This window comes from Monodon monoceros, unplaced genomic scaffold, assembly GCF_005190385.1.
Source record: "Monodon monoceros isolate NGI ecotype Baffin Bay Population unplaced genomic scaffold, NGI_Narwhal_1 Super_Scaffold_10, whole genome shotgun sequence".
NCBI lineage: Eukaryota > Metazoa > Chordata > Mammalia > Artiodactyla > Monodontidae > Monodon > Monodon monoceros.
The window spans coordinates 50,029,673-50,043,909 of record NW_021703766.1 but is presented as its reverse complement, the minus strand read 5'-3'; the positions used below and the strand labels follow the sequence as shown (position 1 = coordinate 50,043,909).

Sequence of the window (14,237 nt, the reverse complement as noted above, 5' to 3'; positions counted from 1 at the left end):
TGCTCTAACAGGAGGCCGGACCCTTTGCTCCCCTCCAGAGGAACTTGACCTCTGCCCCAAGCATGCAAAAAACTGCGAAGTCCTTCACACTGCCTGACCTTCAACTACCCTGTTGCCGACAAGCCTCTTCTCCTCACCCCAACCCAGAAAATACATGATACCAATGGAAGAAGAAAAGGGCCCCCCAAGGGAAGGGGAGAACCCACACAGCCCACCTAGGGAGAGAAACGAAGATCAGATGCCAGGAAGGACTTGCCCTCACAAACTTGAGAGGGGCGGCACCTCTGTAGACAACACGACAAACACAGCACGAGGCAGCTGGGGCTGAGTTTATTGCAGGTGGAAGATGGATACGGAGATTCAGGGAGAAGGGGGGCGGGCTGAAGACTCTGTACTCAGAATCCTAAAGAGGGAGGGTCAGGAGGCAAAGATCAGTATGCGGTCGGCCAGATGGTGGAGGACCGGCCTGACGGCGGAGAAGCTGCGAGGGGCGAGGCCCAGAGCCAGCCCCTCTTCGCCCCCCATTCTTCAGGATGACGGCTCCCGAGACGCTACACGATGTCATGAAGAGGGAGCCAGACCCCAATCCGGGAACGGCGCATCCGCGGCGGGGGCGCCGGGCTCTCGAGGGCCGGCGGTCCATCTTGGGTGAAAAGGAGGGTTACCCGGGTCCTCGCCCCCCGCGGCCTCCGGCGTCTCCCCCGGCGTATGGCGGCTCGGGCGGCGGCTGGGGTCGCTGTGGCGGCGGCGGCGGCGGCGGCTGTGCGGCAGCTCGAGGTGGGGTCGCGGCCCGCCAGGGGCTCCCGGGAGACAAGAGACCGAGGCAGCGGCGGGCACCGAGGCAGGTAGAGCACCCGCGCGGACGCCGCAGGGAGAGGACTGCGCGCTGGGCGGCGGGCCGGCTGGGGCCGCAGGGGGCCGCGTGGGAACCCAGATGAGACCGTAATAGACAGCGAGCAGCACGGCAGCCAACGACACGCAGAGAAAGTAGGCGCAGACAGGAGCCAGGCGCAGCCAGCGGCCCCGCGGGCCTTCGCTCAGCCCCGCGCCACCCGGGCTCTCGCCGCCGCCACCCACGCAGCTCGTGCCCCGCATCCCCGCAGCCCACTCGGCCCAGCGCCACAGCCCACACAGGACCCGCCCCTTGGGCCCGCCCCCTCCGAAGGACCGCCTTCGCGATCTAACACTCCCTCGTCCAACCCCGCCCCCGCCAGCGTGGTCACGCCCCCGCGCGGGCGGGCTCCCTCCGCGTTGTAAGCCCGCCCCCTCCTCAGCCTCCGGCCAACCATCATCAACCTAAGGCTTAACCACAGCGTTCTGACCCCGCCCCCACCTGGCTCTGGGCCCGCCCCAAGCACGCAATACCTCGATTTTTCTCAAACGTAAGTCTCGGCTCAGCCGACACCCGCCAGGCTGGCCAAGCAAATGTTATACCTGTACCGGCGCTTAGCTCCGCTCTCCCTTTTCTGTCCTCCTCCCTGCGCCCTAACCCCGTCCCCTTTCGGAACTCGGACTCCATCCAAGCATCTAGCTCCACCACTCCCTTGCCAAGCTCAGACCTTTTAAGTCCCGCCCTTCCTTAGCCGCAGTCCCGCCCCAGTTGTAACTTGCGTTTCTCCAAGCTAAACTCTACTCCAACTTTCGATCCCACCCTCTTCTCCCCTTACCCTCACCCATCTTCAGTCCAGGCTCCACCTCCTTTCTCCACTAGTTTGCGCACCCCATTCTAAACCACGCCCTCCGCCGCTGGCTGCGCCCCACACCGGCATAAGGGATTCCCATCTAAACCTGCTCTCGTGGTTCCATCCCACATCCTAACATCCTCCGTCACATGGTTTAACTCCATACACCAAAATTCTGGCCCCACCCAGTCACCCTAACCACGCCCCCTCACGGGACGTGCCTCCTTCTCCATACTTTGTGTCCTGAGGTCTAAGCTCACAACCCTAAGCTCCAGATCCGCCACACACACCAATCACGCCCCCTCCCCATCTCCTCCCCCACCACCCTCAATTTCTCCCTCTCTAAAACCATGGGGTCCAGAGTGGGCTCCGGGGACGAGACAGCACAGCCCGGAGATCCAGACTAAGCCCCTCCTGCCTCCCCCTCCCCATCAAGGCGGGGAAGCTTCAGTCCCCTCCCAGCAGCGTCTTCAGGAGTTCGGGGAGGCCTGTGGGAGGGGGGGAGGGAAGACGTATCAGGGGTGGAGGAAGAAAGACCCCCTTCCTCCCGCCTCTTCCGCCACGAAAAAGCCCGCCAAGCTCAGCAACCCAGCCTGCCCCCGCCAGCAACACAGTTCAAAGGTTAGCGGAAGCACTGCGTTTAATAGGGACCGGGCTGGCGGCCGAGGAAATCAAGTCCTTCAGGAGTCACCGGCTATTCGCCATGCCCCAGATGTAAGCTCCTGGAGGCGGAAAACGGCCCGGAAACTGGCACCTAGACCCCCATGGCCTCCATAAGGCGGTAACTCGGGGGCGTCTCAGCCACCCCAGTGCCACAGCGCCCCCTATTTGTGAGACTGGACTACTGCCCTGGCCCAACCCGGTTCACTATCCCTGGCTCCTCCCCCCTTACATTTAACCCTCTCCTGGCTGGAGTGTGGCGGAAGCAGAGGACAGAGGAGCGAGGCGGCAGGAGGTTAGTGCAGAGCGCAGAGGCCACTGTCAGCGGGCGCGGTCAGCGGGCGGCCCCCGGTGGCGAAGCGGCCGCCACCACTTTGCAGAAACGCACCCTCTGGAAGTCGGTGATCTCCGCCGTCTCCTGGCCCTCAGGGTCCGCCTCTGGAAAGAGAAGGGGTGGTCACTGGAGGGCAGCAGTAACCCCTGCACCCCTACCGCCGGACCCGGGACGCTCTAGCCCCGCCCCTCTGCCCCACTGAGCCTGGCTGCCGCCCACCCCGCGTTAAGCGGTTTACGAGTCTCAGACTCCTTTAATCCTCGGAGTGGACCCACGCAGCAACACCCACCCCAGCAGTACCCTGTTTACAATCGAATACATAATCTGATATAACGAGATCGCAGTCACGTGACCCAAAGGCAAAGCGCTTGGGCACCCCGGCCTCAGCCACCACCATAAACTCCGTCCTCTCGGATCGCGGGCCCACCCCACCACGGGCCTAAGCCAACCTCTATCACGCCTGCCCTACAGGACCTACCCTTCACTTCCCTTGCCCACCTCCTGAGTCCTAACCAGCCCTTCCTTGGCTCTGCCCCGAAATCCTAATCCCACTCCTGGAGGAGGTCCGTGGTTCACAATCTGGCTTCCACCTGCTGGAGGTGGAGACAGGGTTGGCCTCTGGCTCCAGGTCCGCTGGCCCCAACATTCTATTTTACCCCAATTTTTTTACCCCACTATTTTACCTATTTCTATTCTAATTTACCCCAATTTACTAATTTACACCTCAAAACTCTAATCCCGCTCACAGCTAAATCTATTACTCTGCCCCTCCCCATTCTTATTTTTGACCTACTTAAATTTCTAATCCTGCCCTTAGCTCCTCCCCCTGAACCTAGCCCACCCCCTTATTTTTAGATTACTTTCCAGAACCCCTGGGATGGGTCTCTAAATCCTAATCCCATCCTGGCTCCACCTTCTCACCCGCAAACCCCATACACACTCAATTCCTAGCAGCTCGGCCCGGGACCCGCACCCCGCCCCCGCCCAGCTGCTCCCCACACCCATGGTGGAGACCCACTCCACCCCGTTCTACTCCCCCCAAATCCTCTTCCCCTCAACCCAAGAGGAAGCGGAAGGAAGAAGGCCACCGCACAGCCGCTCCCCCACCTGGAGCTGTCTCAGACCCCTCCTCTTCAGCTTTCTGGGTTCTTGGGAGGCTGGGCCCACTCTTCAAGGAGGCAGGGGCTGGCTGGTCACCTCCTGGAGGAGGAGGAGGCCCAGTCAAGCCCCTTCCCCTCCAAGTATCCCCCCACCCAAGACAGAAGGCCCTTGGGGAGTGAGAAGGGGGTTCAAGGACACACGTGGGGAGGGTCATTGGAGAAAGTGAACTCTTTATTGGGGAGGACACTCTGAATAGCTCGCAGTAGGGCAGGATCTGGGGGTGGGCATTCCAGAGGCAGGCATGGCCCATCCTCCCTAGCCACCAGGGCGGTGGGACACACGGGGTCCTGGGGCTGAGCCTGAGGGTCCCCCATGTACACCTCAAGCACACACACAAGCAGCCAGCTTCATGCATTTCCGAAAGGCCAGGCCTCACCCGGAGAGAGGGCGTCAGCCGGATGGGCGGTCCGGGGAGAATTCAGCTCCATCTCTTCACCCCAGTCGGACACAGGCTGGTGGCCCCCGGTGAGCGAGAAGGGGCTGGAAGGCGTGGCAGGCGCCTGGGGGAGTGGCAGGGGCTCCTCCGGCCTGGCGGGCTCTTCGTCGCCACGTTCCCCGCTGGGGCTCCCGCTGGGGCTCCCGCTGGGCTCAGGCGCATGGGGCCGGTGGTCCCGGGCTGGTTCTTCTCCCTCCTCATCAGCCTCTTCTTCTTCCTCGACCTCCTCCTCCTCCTCCGCATCCTCACTCATGTCTTCCCACTCCTCGGCCTCCCCGTCGTCACCCTCGCCCTCCCGGCCCTCGCCCTCCTCACCCTCGTCCTCGTCCTCGGGAGGCTGATGGGCAGGGGCCGGGCTCTCGGGCGGCTGTGAGAAACACAAGGCAGGTCGGGGAGAGGGGTGGGCCCTGGGCATTCTCACACCACCTGCCAGAGATGACACGCCACCCTACCTGCATGGGCGCCTCCTCAGGGGTAGAGGGCTGTGTGGGCTCAGGGGCTGCAGACACTGCCTCCTGCGTCTCCCAGCGGTCATCGTGGTCACTGGAGGGAACAGAGGAATGGGGTGAAGCCCAGGTGGAAAGAGGAAGGGCTCCCCACCCCCAGCGCCCCCCCAGAGACAGAGCTGCAACATTCAGCTGGGTGGGGGGAGCTGGCACGCTGGAGCACCCAGGAGGAGGAAATGGTGGGCGTGTCCGTCAGGGACAGACAGATGGAGGAGGGCCAAGTGGCAGAAGAGGACCCGGATGGGAGGGGAGGAGAGGACAGATGAGGGCAAAGTGGGGAGCCAGGCCCCAACACCCCCAAAACCAAGTTCCTGACCCACAGGGAGACGAGTGCCCGAGGCAGGCAGGGCCAAGACAGGACAGATAGACACAGCCTCCCACACACAAGCCAGAGAATGGCCAGGGGTAGAGCCACACAGCCCCGCTGGGATTGTGCACGTGCAAGGGGAAGGGGTGCCCCCACCTGTAGGCACGGGGGGCTGCCTTGGCCTGAGGTCGGCCGCTCTTCCTCTTTCTACGGCTGACCTCAGTTTTGTGCTGGGACAGGAATTCCCTGAAAGTGGGGGGCTTGGGAGGTCGGGCCCAGGCCTGGTCATCTGCAACAAAACCCAGGGGAAGTTGGGGGTGGAGGGCATGGCACAAACCACGCCCACCCCTCCCCTGGCCCCGGCCCAGCCAGCTGCCTCACCCCAGCCAAGGACTCCCACTCACCGTAGCGGTGGGATGGTTCCAGGGCCACGGCTGGGCCATCCTTGAACCTGGGGAAAGAGAAAGAGGGTGAGCAGGCAGCTGGGGGCACAGGGAGAACAGGAGGGTGGGAAGAGATTAGGGGGAGAGATGGGGGCCAGGGTCAGAAATCAAGATCATAGACGGCAAGGTGGTCAACCAGAAGTGGGCAGAGGTGAGGAATGTCACTGACTAAAACGAGGACAGGACCAGGTGAAAGACAAGGGGCAAATCTGACATCATAGTGACAAATACAGAAGAAAAAAATTCAGTATTTGACAGCCTGCCCGCCCGTGAACAAAAATTTGGAAAGTACATGATCCCCAGCTCCCTGTCCGGCCTCATTTCCTATCACTCTTTCTCACCTCCCCAGCTAAGCAAGTTCTCCTACCACATGGAGCTCCTGCCTCAGGGCCTTTGCTCTTCCTCAGATCTCTCAGCGACTCACTCCCTAACCTCCTTCAGCCCTCAGTCTGGAGGCTCTCCTAAACTTCCTAATCACATATTATTACATATATTATCTAAGTCCAGTACAGTAGCCTCCAACCCTCTCCATACTCTGCTTCATTATTCTTCAGCATCTGACATGAGCTCTATTCATTGCCCATCTTTCCCACTGGACTCTAAGTTCCATGAAGACAGAAGCATTTTCCTCACGGCTATATCCCCATCACCTAGAACCTTCCAAGACACATAGGAGGGACTCAATAAACGTTTGCTCATGAAATCATTGCACATGTGCAGTAGTGAGACTTGCCGCCGGCTGCTTTGAGGACATAAGAGGAAAACAATTACTTTCTCAGTGTTAACCCTGAGAACATCTCCCCCAAAGCCCCACCTGTCTACACCTTAGAAAGATCAGCTACAGTATCTGTGCAAAACATTTCTCATGCTGGCACAGACTTAGCTCACAATCCAAAAATAAATGCTCTGACCGCCAGGCACACAGACAAGATCCTCTTTCTTCAGCCAGCGCCACAGCAGAGGATACAGGATGATGTAAAAAACTACAGCTGTTGACCTTAAGACTGCCATTGGGCGGCTCTTCCAGAACCTCTCTGTCTTCGCTATGGAAGTCAGTGCTCCTGTGGATGATGCCTTTGCTTTAAGTTTGACTAACGGGATGTTTCCTGGGACCCGAAAGGGGACAGAGTCAGACCTGAGGATAATAATGCCACCGGGATAAGGAGTTTGGGTTGGTGGGGAACAGGTGAGAGGGATGAAGGGAGGATGCAGAGGTGTGATCACTATAAGTAACTCTTCATGCCCTCCCTGTGTGAGAATTCACATCTGTGCCCTTGGCCATGTAGCCACTGCAGTACCACCCACTAGAGTGGTCAGAGTTTAAGTTCCTGCCACAGCAATGCAGGGTCTGCTGGCTAACAGAATAGGGAAGTGTGTCCACTCTCCCTCCTGCACATCTGCCAGTGCCATGGCCAGCACGTTCCCAGGGAGCCCGAAAGGAAGGCACACCCAGGTAGACCCACAGCTTCAAGTCCAGCCTGGATCAGCCCAACCCAGGAGACCTGTGAACACGTGAGAAAGAAATGCTTTCATGTGTCCCTCAGATTTGGTGGTGGTTACGCAGCATCACCTAGCAACTGCTAACTGATACACAGGGTGAGAAACCAGAGACAGGCAAAGGAGTCAGAAGTCAGGGCCGAGGTCGAGAAGCCAAACAGAACAGGCAGGGCGGAGACTCACATGCCATCAGTCTTCTCAGCATCCCACTCCCTCCGCCACTGGCCGGTGGGCTTGCGGTGCCGCTGCAGCCGCTCCTGGTCGATCTTCTCCCGCTCCTGCTTCCAGCGCAGGTACTCGGACCGCTCTCGGCCCGTCATGGAGAGCGTCATGTCCCCAGCGCCACCCAGGCCGGCCCGGCGGCCCTGCCCCCAGCAGACAGGCAGTCAGGACCCAGCTACAACCCTCCCCCGCCACACCCCCTCCCCCAGGCCCTCTAAGCTGGGGGGAGGGGGTAGAGCCACCGGCTCAAGGTCACACGTGGAGAAGATCAAAGCCACATCTGCCCATGTGGCACCTTCTCAGAGAGGCCATCCCAGGTCTCTGTCTCTTAGTAGCATCCCTCTCTCCTCTGTCCCCTGACCCGGCTGGGCTGGAGTTTTCTTCTCTACATTTGCCATTACCTGACATCTTATTACATGGTCACTGATTTAGTCCCAGCACCCAAAACAGTGCCTGGCCCCGGCAGGGGCCCAGTAAATATCACTAACGTTAGTAATGAGAAAACATCGCCAAAACACACAGAAAGCTTCGGAAGGAAAGCAGTGTGGTGCTGGCTCAAGAACCGACAATCACGGGGGGGGGGGGGGGGGGGGGGCGAAGCCTGAGTGCAGGGCTGCTGCCTCTCCCTACTCTGTGTCTCCTGCGCCGCATCCGGCCCTCCACACACACCCCACCCCTGAACCCAGAGACTGGCTGCCGGAAGGAATGTCGTGGCCCCGGGAGCCCCGGCTGCCGGCACGCACCTGCCGCTCCTGCTCGAGGCCGCAACGCACCCGCTCGAAGTCGGGGCCCCCCCAGTTGCGCCCGTGCCGGCGGCTGCCTTCCCGACGGTCCCGCTCAGGCTCCTCCAGGGGCCCGCTGCGTCGCCGGGGGTCGTCCAGGAAGTTCCGCACTGGGTTGGGCTCCAGCACACCTTCCTGCGGGTACACGGAGGTGGGGGGTGTTGGCGGGCTCCCGGGGCCGGGCGGCTCCGCCCCACCGCCAGGGGGCGCCCGAGGCACTGACCCGCTGGTTGCGCTCGTACTCTGCAATCTTCTCCATCTCTTCATTCATCTTCTCGATGTTCTGCTTGCGCCGCTCCTCCCACTCCTTGTTGGGGGAGGGAGGGGACAAAGAGAGACACAGGGCGTCAGAGAGAACCACTCAACCCGAGCGTCCGTCACCTTCTGAGGCTCTCTTCTTAGGCCTGCGTGCATGGCAGCCCCTGGCTGGCAGCTGGGCATTGGCTCTCAGGGTGTCCCCCGTCAACCGATAAAGGGGCTCAACGTACCTCGACTGTTTGTGCAAATACAGCGTGTGCTGACCGCCTGCTTTCCGTTTGGGTCTGGAATTTGTACGTGTACTAGGCAGAGGGCACCAACATGACCAGCCCCGGATAAAAAGCCTGGGCACTAGGTCCCTAATGAGTCCCCAGTCGATGACCTCTGACACGTATTGTCAATGCCGGAAGAATGAAGTGCAGCCCATGTGGCTCCACTGGGCGAGGACTCTTGGAAGCTGGCACCTGGTATCCTCCAGACTTCAGCCCATGGGCCCTTCTTTCCCTTTGCTGATTTTATTTTGTATTCTTTCCCTGTAATAAATCTTAGCTGTGAATCTTTCTAGCAAAACTCTGAACCTGGGAGAGGGGTGGGAACCCCAGCACACTATGGCTGGCACGGTAACAATGCCACAGTAATAACTCGGCACATGGCCAGGTGACCCCCACAATCCATTCTCCTCTCCTTCCAAGGTAACAGAATTTTAGATGAGCACGTGGCATTTCCAGGACTCAGCATACAAGAGAGAAATGAACTTCCATTTGACTGAAGCCATGGCGTTTTGGGGTCTTTCAGTTACAACAGCTTAGCACCTACAAATAATAACCATCCTTAAATAACACTCACTGAGCACTTACTCTGAGGGTTTCAATGTCTGATGTCACATGATGCTTACAATAACCTTTAAACCTGATTTTCATTCCCGTTTAAGAGTGAGAACCAGGAAGTTCTCAGAGGGGAAGTGAGCTGCCCAAGGACAGGGAACTAACAGAAGAAGGCTGACCCCTCAGCCACCATGCCAGACAGCCTCCCATTCTGCTAACCTGCGTGGTGGGGCACTGGGAGCAGTTACAGTAAGAACATCACTGTTTCCCACCAACAAATCCGGGGAGTGACACAGAGAGAGCACGTGCGTACACACACATGCAAGAGAAAGCGTGTGGGCGTGCGCTACTGGACAGAGCCCACCAGACGGCACCAGAAAGAGAAAAAAGAGACGGGCAAGGAAAGGCAGGTGGGCAAGCACACAGCAGACAGGGAGCAAAACAGGAGAGATAGAAAGAGACAGGGAGAGTACCTACAAGCACTGGCCTGGAGGAGGGAAGGAGGGAGGGAGGGAGGGAGGGAAGAGATGAAAAAGAGCTGAAGAGAGGGGCCGAAAAAGAAGCAGACAAAGATGGATGAAGGAGACAATCAGTTTGAGAGCAGGAACAGAAAGAGAAACAGGACAACGTGGAGCCTCGCCAGAGGACTCCAGCCCCTGCTCGGCTCCTACCTTGGATTTGCGGTCGGCAGTTGAGGCATCTCCAGTTCCAGAGAGATGAGGGGACCCCCTGGCCCGACCCCTCCGGCCGCGGCCCCCAGCTCCTCCTCGAGGCTGCTCCCCGGGACTGTCTTCCCAGCTGCGGGATGCCCGGCCCATGCCTGCCCGGCCCATGCCTGCCCGGCCTCCATGCTGAGGGGGGATCCGGCCTCCCTTGCTGGCCCCTGGGGGCCGAGGGGTCCCAGGAGACCTCCGGGAGGGACCCAGGTTCTTCTCCTGGAAAGGGGGGGGGGGGGGAAAGTACAGTCACTGGGGCAGGGAGACGGGGACATCCCAGGCCCAGAGGGCAGCTGCCAGGATCAAGGCTCCCACAGGTCTGGGGCAGCTGGGAAGGCCTTTAGTTCTCAACCCTCGCCCCCGCCCTGTACTCACGAGTCCCCACCCCGGCGTGGAGCTCACCATTTCCATTGCCACATTCTCCTTCTCCACTGAGCGGCCCTTCCGGGGAGCTGTCACCGCTACTCCCTCGAGTTCAGCTTTTTTACGGTCCTCCTCAATCTCCTAGGAGCAAACAACAGAGATAGGGAGTGTCAGGGGTCCTCTGTACCAGCTGGATTCCCACAGCCCCCTGAACTTCTCCCAAGTCTGCCCCAGCCCAGACCTCTCTCTGGAGCTCTAGACAAGAAAGCTGGTCACTTCAGCATCTTCCCTCAAACTCCACCAGGCTGTTCCCCTGCTCAGAACCCTCCTGTGTGCCCATCTCTGAGTCAGAGCCAAAGGCCTCCCCACAGCCGACAGGGCCCTACAGAGTCTGGTCTCATTACCACCATGAACTCACCTCCCGCTCTCTCGCCTCACTCTGACTTCCTCACTGTTCCTGGAACCTACCAGGCTCAAACCTGCCTCAGGGCCTTTTTCACCTGCTGTTCCCTCCCACGGGAACACTCTTCCCCCAGAGATCCTCCAGTCCCTCACCTCCTTCAGGTCTCCGCTCAAAAGTCCTCTTCTCAGGAAGGCCTTCCCTGACCCATCACTACCCCGCGTTATGTGTATTTTGCTAATCGTCTGCCTGTTTTGTTCACTGATGTATACCCCGAGCCTAGAACACTGCCTGGCACACAACAGAGGCTCAGTATGGTTTTGTTTTTGTTTTAAATGAACGAACGCATGAAGAATGAATAAGTGAAACCCACTCCTCATCCCATCTCAGGGACAGCCCCACCACCTACTCTGTCACCTGTGACAGGGACCTGGGCCTCGTCCTGGACCCTCTCTCCTCTCTAACTCCACCACGGCCCGTCAGTCACTGAGTCCCTCCCAAAAGCCCTGTCCCAGGCCGGGCACCTCTTCTCCACATCCCCCACTGAAGTCCCTGCCCCAGCTTCCTCCTTGTCTCCAGTATCCCCTCCTCCCACCCACCACCACACAGCAGCCAGAGGAGTCTTCCTAAAAAGGCATTCTGACCTGGCCCCACTCCCCCTCGGAGCCCTCCAGGGCTCCGCAGTGTCCTTAGGAAAAAGTCCAAACTCTTAGCCTGCTGGTGTTCTGGGCCCTGCATGGCCTGGCCCCAGCTGATCACTCCAGGTCAATATCCCCCAACTGACCCTCCCACTTTAAGCTCCAAGTTTTTGCACAAACTGTTCCCTCTGTGCGAAACGTGTTATGCTTTCCTTTTCGACTAATGGTCTATTCACCTTGTAGGTCTCAGAATCCCCTCCTCCAGGAAGCCCCCTTAGTATCCCCTGGCCTGGGTGAAGAGCCCCCTCTGGGCTCCCACAGAACCCTGAACTCCTCCATCCCAGCCTTGCCCACTCTGTCATCACTGACTGAAGCCACAGGTGGATCCCTACTGGCCTGTGAGGCCCGGGGACCAGGGCCATCTCCATCACTGCTGCTTCCCCAGCACCACTCAGCAGTGGGCCTGGTGCAGTGAAGACACTGGAGAATACTGTGAACAAATGAATGAATGAATGATGGAATGAAAGAAGGGATCCCAGGCTAAGGCCTTTGGCTTTTATCCCGAGAGTGATGAAAAGTCATGAAAAGGTTTTAAGGAAGGGAGAGGTGAGGGAAACTCACTGCGGGGAGGAGAGGGGATGGGGTCTCCCAGGGCGGGGCTAGGGCACCTGGTAGCGCCGGATGAGGGCCTCATTCTTCCGCCGAAGAGCCTCGATCCTCTTATCTAGCTCAGCATCCTTCTCCTCCTTCGATTTCAGATCCAGTGTGGCCGACTGAGAGGGGTAGACAGTTCAGAGACAGTGAGGAAAACCTACACCCACCCCAGTGCCATTCAATCTGGTGTCTGAGAGTCAGCAACCTGGGTCCCCTCCTCCCAAGGCCCCTGCCCCAAAGCTCAGATCCCAGAGACCCCACTTTCCTTCTCACCATTCCGCTGGCAGGATGGGACCAGGGTCCCAGCAAACCTTCCCTGCAGAATCTGGACACAGCACTTGGGGTTCCTGAGGTCAGAGGGAACAGAAGGACTAAGGCCAATGACTCTACCCAATCTGTCTCCTCCTCTCCCATGACGGGGGCTCCTCTAACGCACACACTGCACGCGCGCACACAAACACCTGCACTCCAAGGTAATGTTAGCCCTCACTCCCACACCTTCTTCTTGAAGTGCTAGTCCGCCCCTTACCTGGAAATGTTTAGACTCAGTCCTCTCCGAAACGTTTTGGACCCACCCATTTCCCATAAAAACAATGTAATCACACCCACCTTGGAAAAGTTCTGGTCCCGCCCCACCACTTAGGAAAACATCCCATACTGCTCCCTTCAAAACGAAAATTCTAGGTCAGTCTCCACACCTCTGTGCTGGGAGTTTAAACCTGGGCCTCTATCCCAGGAGAGCTTTAGGTAGAGCCTCTGCCCCAACCTGCACAAGAAAGTTCTAGGCCCAACTCCCTGTGCCCATTCCGGTGCCGCCCACATCCCCGTTAGCAGTCTACATATGCCTCTTTCCCAGGAGTTTCACAAACGTCTTATAACCCCACAGTCAATACAGTTCGAACCCCACTCCTATTTGCTGCCCCTACACTCAGGAATGTCCTAGCTCCACCCGCAGCATCCTAAGAAAGGTGCCGCTGCCTCCCCACACTCCCACAAAGATTCCGCCAACAGGCCCGGTACCCACTGGAGAGACTTCCTGGGTCTGGCTTGACGTCCCAGGGGAAACTGTACCCGCCCTAGGGCGGACAAAACTTCTCCGCCCGCCCGCGGCTTTCTAGGTAAAAGCTTCAGTCTCCACCCGGTAGAGAACGCCACAGGCCCGCCCCGGGCCAGGGCAAACTTTCTGGCCCCGCCTTTCCCGCCAAACCTATGGCCCCGCCCACATGCTCGCGTCATTAATCCCCCCACCCCCGGCTTCCGACTTTCCCAGCCAATCCTCTGGCCCCGCCCTCTAGATCCCCAGGCAACAGCCTAAACCCGCCCCCTCCTTCTCGCGTTATTACACCGGCCCCGCCCCCGGTTCGCCAGCCACACCCTGGCCCCGCCTCCAATTCGCCCTTCCAACCTTCTGGTCACGCCCCTGGCTCCGCCCCCGCCTAGTGGAGTCAAAATCTGACCCCGCCGCCCGGCACCCCTAGGTTCTGGATCAACGGCTAGCTTCTTCACCACACTCTGGCCGCGCCCCGGGCTCCCGCAAAACTTTCTGGCTCCACCCCCAGCATTCTCTGCCAGCACTCTGGCCCCGTCCCCAGCTCCCCGGCATCTTTTTGGCCCCGCCCTCACCCTCGGGTCAGCCCCTGGGTCAGCCCCTGGATCCGCCCCTGACTTCAAGAACCCACTTCCAGGGCAGGCAAAACTTTCTGGCCCCGCCCCCAGAGTTTTCGGCCAGAGTCCCGGCCCCGCCCCTAGCTCTCCGGGTAACACTTGGCCCCGCTCCCAGCCCAAGCACTACTTTTCGGCCCCGCCCCCAGCAGCCCACCCACGCTCCGGACTCGCCCTCAGCCCGGCCCACCCCGGCCCTGCCCACCCACCGACGTCCCGCCCCTCCAGTACCCCTCCAGCTTCCCATGTGGGCGTCCAGTCCCCGCCCCCCGCAGAGTACTCTGACCCCGCCCCCGCGGGCTGCTCGCTACCCCGCCCGTGCCCGCACCCGCTCCCTGTATGTGGGGCGTCAGGCCCCGCCCTCTCCGGGCGCGCTCCCGGCCCCCTCCCCCGGTCACCTGTCCCGGAGACCCCGCGGCGTCCGTGACTCCGGCTCCGTCGGCCTCCGCGTCCGCAGCTCCCGGGCCGCGCGCGTCACTTCCCCCCCCGCACCACGTGAAGAGGTGCACTAAAGCGGGTCACTTCCGGTCTTGCCGGCCGTTTCCGGGAGCCTTAAAGGCGCCGCGCCCCGCCCCCCCCCCCCGGGTGAAGGAGGGGGTGAGTTGAGCCGGTCCGCAAGAGGGTTCAAAGGTGTTCTGGAAGCTTGTGTTACTGCTTTATGCCTGAATTACCTTCTTCCACGGAAAGGAGAC

General features: G+C 59.9%; 2 protein-coding genes across 6 annotated transcripts; both read right to left on the bottom strand.

Moving 5' to 3' along the window:
• Positions 1-317: 317 nt before the first annotated feature.
• Positions 318-1,185, bottom strand: INAFM1 (InaF motif containing 1). Its single transcript, XM_029207473.1, has one exon. The coding sequence runs from the start codon at positions 1,093-1,095 to the stop codon at positions 562-564; it is 534 nt and encodes a 177-aa protein (XP_029063306.1). The 5' UTR covers positions 1,096-1,185; the 3' UTR covers positions 318-561.
• A 94-nt stretch (positions 1,186-1,279) lies between these two features.
• CCDC9 (coiled-coil domain containing 9) lies at positions 1,280-14,029 on the bottom strand. Of its 5 annotated transcripts, none has more exons than XM_029207450.1 (15): positions 12,908-13,090; positions 12,157-12,230; positions 11,898-12,002; positions 10,231-10,332; positions 9,784-10,047; positions 8,254-8,337; positions 7,992-8,165; positions 7,210-7,391; positions 5,491-5,537; positions 5,243-5,375; positions 4,726-4,816; positions 4,214-4,640; positions 3,784-3,876; positions 2,731-2,780; positions 1,291-2,170 (listed from the first exon to the last, which is right to left on the bottom strand). In XM_029207450.1, the coding sequence occupies exons 2-15, from the start codon at positions 12,157-12,159 to the stop codon at positions 2,153-2,155; spliced, it is 1,773 nt and encodes a 590-aa protein (XP_029063283.1). In that variant the 5' UTR covers positions 12,160-12,230; positions 12,908-13,090; the 3' UTR covers positions 1,291-2,152. The 5 variants fall into 5 exon arrangements, with proteins under 5 accessions (XP_029063259.1, XP_029063283.1, XP_029063293.1 ...); XM_029207460.1 differs by lacking the exon at positions 12,908-13,090 and adding an exon at positions 13,944-14,029 and having other exon boundaries at positions 1,293-2,170; positions 11,851-12,002; XM_029207444.1 differs by lacking the exon at positions 12,908-13,090 and adding an exon at positions 13,944-14,029 and having other exon boundaries at positions 1,293-2,170.
• Positions 14,030-14,237: the final 208 nt, after the last annotated feature.